The 5,656-nt window shown below is 43.0% G+C and overlaps 1 protein-coding gene across 1 annotated transcript in view; it reads left to right on the forward strand.

The window, feature by feature from the left end:
- LOC107125768 (neurotrophin receptor-interacting factor 1-like) overlaps positions 1-3,170 on the forward strand; it is an 11,648-nt gene extending 8,478 nt beyond the window's left edge. Inside the window, exons 4-5 of the mRNA XM_015429218.1 lie at positions 634-760; positions 2,740-3,170. Of these exons, the coding sequence (XP_015284704.1) occupies positions 634-760; positions 2,740-3,170 (558 nt within the window). The remainder of the gene's footprint in view (positions 1-633; positions 761-2,739) is intronic.
- Positions 3,171-5,656: the final 2,486 nt, after the last annotated feature.

The raw sequence follows: 5,656 nt of genomic DNA on the forward strand, positions 1-5,656 counted from the left end.
GTGTGGCCTAATGTGCTAATGAGCTATGCTCTCATGGGTGTGGCTGGATATGCTAATGAGTTTCTGTTGTTGGGTGTGGCCTATTATGCTAATGAGTTCCTGCTGGGCTTTTTCTACAAAAAAAGCCCTGCAAATAAGTATGAGATGCAAGTTTTGTATGAGCTGCCATGATGGTTGGTGGTAATGGCTAATTTTAGAAATGGTTTCTTAAGTTCCTGTTTACTTTGACAACTTTATGGACTGGGTTTTTATTTTATAAAGAGAAGTAAAACAAGTGTCAAGTGACACCTTAAAGACTAACAGAAATTTATTCCAGCGTCAGCGTTTGTGAGTGAGAGCTCATTTGATCAGGTACACAAAGTGGACGACCATTAGGCCTCTGATGAATTGAGCTCTGACTCAGCAAAGTTTATGACGGAATAGATGGTGTTAATCTTTAAGATGTTGCTGGATTCCTAGCTTGGTTATCCATCTGACATTATTTTAAAACTGATTGTTTATATTGGCTGTCATGTTTATTGTATGGTGAATCACTTTTTGTTTTAAGCATAAAAGAACTCTATACATTTGATAAAGTTAATGATCAGGCGTGGTTTAAAAAACACCTTCTTGTGATTGTTTTCTCCTGGACAGCGGCCAGTGACCTTTGAAGAAGTGGCTGTGTATTTCTCTGGGGAAGAATGGGCTCTGTTGGATCCGGGCCAGAGAGCTCTTTACAGGGAAGTAATGATGGAGAACTATGGAAACGTGGCTTCGCTGGGTAAGGGTCTCTTTCCCCTGCATGGTCTGGCTGTGTGAGGCCTGCATTCCTCTCCTTGAAAATTCCCCACCCCCCTTATACTAGAGTGATGTTGACAATGAAACGGGTTGCTTGTGCCGCATAGCCTTTTCATGTAACGATTGTTGGGTCAGGCACCAATGTGAGTTTATCCAGCATCTGAGTCGCTTTCATACATGTTGCATAATGCACTTTCAGTGCACTGTGCTGCTGGATTTTACTGTGTGAAATGGGAAAATCCTCTTGCAAACAATTGCTAAAGTGGATTGAAAGTGCATTATTCCTTGTATCAAAGCATCCTTTGTCTTTTCTAAATAAGCTTCAAATAAGCTTTTTGAAAACCTGGCTTTAAAAGCAAAGTTGTTCCATAGCTAAGAACTGAATATAGAATTAGTTCCAAAAACTTGCCTTTGGACCCTTGAAAGCACAACTGAGAACTAAATGCTTCCCTCCCATCCAGAATTTTCTAATAATCAGAGTCCCTTGAATTGTCATGTAGCCTTGTTTCAGATTCTTTTTTTTAAATTTTATTGTATTGAAGAACTGAATTACAAATAAAGATTACAATTTTAGCTAGTAACATATACGTGTTTCTTACATCACAATGTCTTCTTTTTTTGGATAGGTGTACATATATGTTTTTAATTGTTTTAAGAATTTACAATAGAAGCTTCTTTTCTTCTGTCTTTTCAGTTCTTCTGTCTTCTCAGTATTAACCTATACTGCATTTTAAGCAAAACTTTTCAGCATAGCCACAAAACTAAAACAAAATACACAGGCTCAAAACCAGTCATAGTACTTCTTACTCTATTCTTCTTTGAACTTGAGTTCAGTCCGAGGGGGGCCCATGTTTCAGATTTTTGAGTAGTTGGGCGGGGCCGGGATCACAACCGTTTTGGATTGCACTTTGCCTAAATTCAGACCTCACTTTTAACCTTGGCTAAAGAAAAATGTGTGTGAACCCCATTTAATGCTGGGCTTGCACATATCTTACTCCTTCCCCTTGCCTTCTTGCATGTAACTCACTCTGGTGTGAGTTGATGTGCTAATGCAGGTATGCACGTGAACCAGACTTAATCTCCCCTCTCCCACCCCACCTGGGATTCTAAACCAGAGTTGGTTTGAGGCTTAGAATCCTGGCTGGTGGGGGCTGGGGGTGGTAGAATGAGTTTTCATTTCATGTGCATTGCTGTACATCCTGGGATCTGAAGTTAATTTCCGTGATTTTTCTGCACAAGAGCATAGTATGCGTGTGACCCTGGCAAAAAGCCATGTGTGCGTGTGTTTATGCACAATTTTCTTAAAGGGAATGTCTGAAGACATCCCACTGAGTCCTCTCTTTTGAGACAGAAGTGTATAACAGCGCCATCCTAAGCAGAAATGCACCCTGCTGAGTTCGGTGAAGTCAGTGGGCATATAATGTCATACAGTGGGCATGTGTGTTTCATATGCACTTCACCACAGCTGTACCGCCATCGCTATGTAAATTGTTTTACTAATTATGTTGTGTTATGTTATACTGATATTTATATTGTTATTTTATCTATTGCTTTCTTGTGTAAGCCACCCTGAGCCTGCCTTAGCGGGAAGGGTGGGGTAAAAATCAAATAAATAAATAAATAAATAAAATATAAGGGTGTAACTCTGCTTAGGGCTGCGATGCACTGGTTCAGTGTTGAATGGAAAGGGAGCAATGTTCCTTCTAAGCTGTGGAGTCCTGTGAGCAAAAATTCTACTTTGTGAGCCGCTAGCATTGAAGTTGTGAGCAAGCGATTTGACTGCTACATAAATTAGTTTGCTCTGGAGCCCTCCTTCCTGAGCTAAGACACAAATGTGTGAGCCGGAGGCTAAAAACCTGTGGGCTAGCTCACACTAACTCAGCTTAGAGGGAACACTGGAAGGGAGTAGGGATAACCGCTTCTGTGGTGGGTATTGCTGACAATATCCTGATTTTGTCCCAGGATATAACACCTGTGTGCTGGAATATGAGGAGAACTGTTGGCAGAAAAGACCCAAAGAAGCGGATGTTGATGAAAGACTGGTAGAAGGATCTGAAGGGAAATGTTTCTGGGACCCTGCAACGCGGTCAAAGCCTGAAAGAAAGCTGGCGACAGACAGTCACCAGAACGATCATGAGGAGTATAAACCAAAACTAGCCTTGCTTTGGCGGGAAGATGCTGGGAATGTAGAGACGGACGAAGGACTCCTAAAGCGTGAAACACAGAGGGACCAAGACTGTGACAACAAATTTTGTCAGAGCGCGACGTTTGTCAGGAATCCACGAATGGCAGAAAAAGCGTATATCTGCTCATGCTGTGGGCAGATATTCCAAGGGACGTCCGCTTTGCTTGTGCACGAGAGGACTCAAATTGAAGAACTGAATTACAAATAAAGATTGCAATTTTAGCTAGTAACATATACGGGCTTCTTACATCACAATGTCTTCTGTTTTTGGATGGGTGTACATATACGTTTTTAATTGCTTTAAGAATTTACAATAGAAGCTTCTTTTCTTTCTACTATCTCTTCAGTTCTTCTGTCTTCTCAGTATTAACCTATACTGCATTTTAAGTATTTTAAGCAAAACACTTCAGCATAGCCACAAAACTAAAACAAAATACACAGGCTCAAAACCAGTCATAGTACTTCTTACTCTATTCTTCTTTGAACTTGAGTTCAGTCCGAGGGGGGCCCATGTTTCAGATTTTTGAGTAGTTGGGCGGGGCCGGGATCACAACCGTTTTGGATTGCACTTTGCCTAAATTCAGACCTCACTTTTAACCTTGGCTAAAGAAAAATGTGTGTGAACCCCATTTAATGCTGGGCTTGCACATATCTTACTCCTTCCCCTTGCCTCCTTGCATGTAACTCGCTCTGGTTATCCTTGATGTGCTAATGCAGGTATGCAGGTGAACCAGACTTAATCTCCCCTCCCCCACCCCACCTGAGATTCTAGACCAGAGTTGGTTTGAGGCTTAGAATCTTGGCTGGTGGGGGCTGGGGGGTGGTAGAATGAGTTTTCGTTCCATGTGCATTTCTGTACATCCTGGGATCTGAAGTTAGTTTCTGTGATTTTTCTGCACAAGAGCATAGTATGCGTGTGACCCTGGCAAAAAGCCATGTGTGCGTGTGTCTTTATGCACAATTTTCTTAAAGGGAATGTCTGAAGACATCCCACTGAGTCCTCTCTTTTGAGACAGAAGTGTATAACAGCGCCATCCTAAGCAGAAATGCACCCTGCTGAGTTCGGTGAAGTCAGTGGGCATATAATGTCATACAGTGGGCATGTGTGTTTCATATGCACTTCACCACAGCTGTACCGCCATCGCTATGTAAATTGTTTTACTAATTATGTTGTGTGTTATTTTATATTGATATTTATATTGTTGTTTTATCTGTTGCTTTCTTGTGTAAGCCGCCCTGAGCCTGCCTTGGCGGGAAGGGTGGGGTAAAAATCAAATAAATAAATAAATAAATAAAATATAAGGGTGTAACTCTGCTTAGGGCTGCGATGCACTGGTTCAGTGTTGAATGGGAAGGGAGTAGGGATAACCACTTCTGTGGTGGGTATCGCTGACCATATCCTGATTTTGTCCCAGGATATAACACCTGTGTGCTGGAATATGAGGAGAACTGTTGGCAGAAAAGACCCAAAGAAGCGGATGTTGATGAAAGACTGGTAGAAGGATCTGAAGGGAAATGTTTCTGGGACCCTGCAACGCGGTCAAAGCCTGAAAGAAAGCTGGCGACAGACAGTCACCAGAACGATCATGAGGAGTATAAACCGAAACTAGCCTTGCTTTGGCAGGAAGATGCTGGAAATGTAGAGTCGGATGAAGGACTCCTGAAGCGTGAAAGAACACAGAGGGACCAAGACTGTGAAAACGAATTTTGTCAGAGCGTGACATCTGTCAGGAATCCCCGAATGGCAGAAAAAGCGTATATTTGTTCATGCTGTGGGCAAATATTCCAAGGGACTTCCGCTTTGCTTGTGCACGAGAGGACTCACATAGCAGAGAGAATATATAAGTGCTCGCAGTGTGGGAGGAACTACTCTTGTCATTCTGACCTCCTTGTGCACCAGAAGAGCCATGCGGGAGAAGACCCACACCGGTGTGCTTTGGACTGTGGCAAATGCTCTAGTCGGCATGCCCCTCTGCCCCCGCACCAGGGAGCCCATCCGGAAGAGAAGGTAAGCAGGTGCCTCGAGTGCAGGAAAAGCTTTGGCAGTAAATGGCAGCGCCATCAGCAAAAGAAACCCCATACGAGGGAGAAACAAAATGAGTGCTTAGAATGTGGGGAAAGGTTCAAATGGAAGGCCTCCCTTGCGAGGCACTCTGTGCTGAGGCAAAGCCTTATGAGAACCATGCTCTGAGCTTGGGCCCCACATCCATATGGTTTCTAAGTCCACAGAGAGGAGGGATGTCTTAGCTGCAGTCACCATGAGAGCAGCTTTAGCCAAAGATCCCGTTGTTGTTGTTGTTGTTGTTGTTGTTATTATTATTGTTGTTGTTGTTCCATTCCACCCTGACCAAATCTAAAAGGAGACTTTTGTGGCATCTGCAAGGCCATGACGGATTTATAGTCGCATAAGAGAAAGTAGGGTTCGCTCAGGAAAACCTATTGCTGCAATAAATCTGCTAGGTTTGGTCATGCACGCAGGAGAATGAAGTGGGGACACCGATGCCCTGAAGGAGTGGCATTCTGGCTCTAGATATTTTCTTTTCAGTAGCAAAACAAACCCCACCCTCCACTCTCTGCACGCGAGAAAGCTAGCACAGCAGGGAGAAAAATTCTGTTCTCCTTTTTTACTTGCATGCTGGCTTTCTCTTTGCAAGGAGTGATTAATTAATTATCGTATGGCATTGTGTGTAGCAT

Source organism: Gekko japonicus, unplaced genomic scaffold, assembly GCF_001447785.1.
Source record: "Gekko japonicus isolate JY-2015 unplaced genomic scaffold, Gekko_japonicus_V1.1 scaffold3298, whole genome shotgun sequence".
Taxonomy (NCBI): domain Eukaryota; kingdom Metazoa; phylum Chordata; class Lepidosauria; order Squamata; family Gekkonidae; genus Gekko; species Gekko japonicus.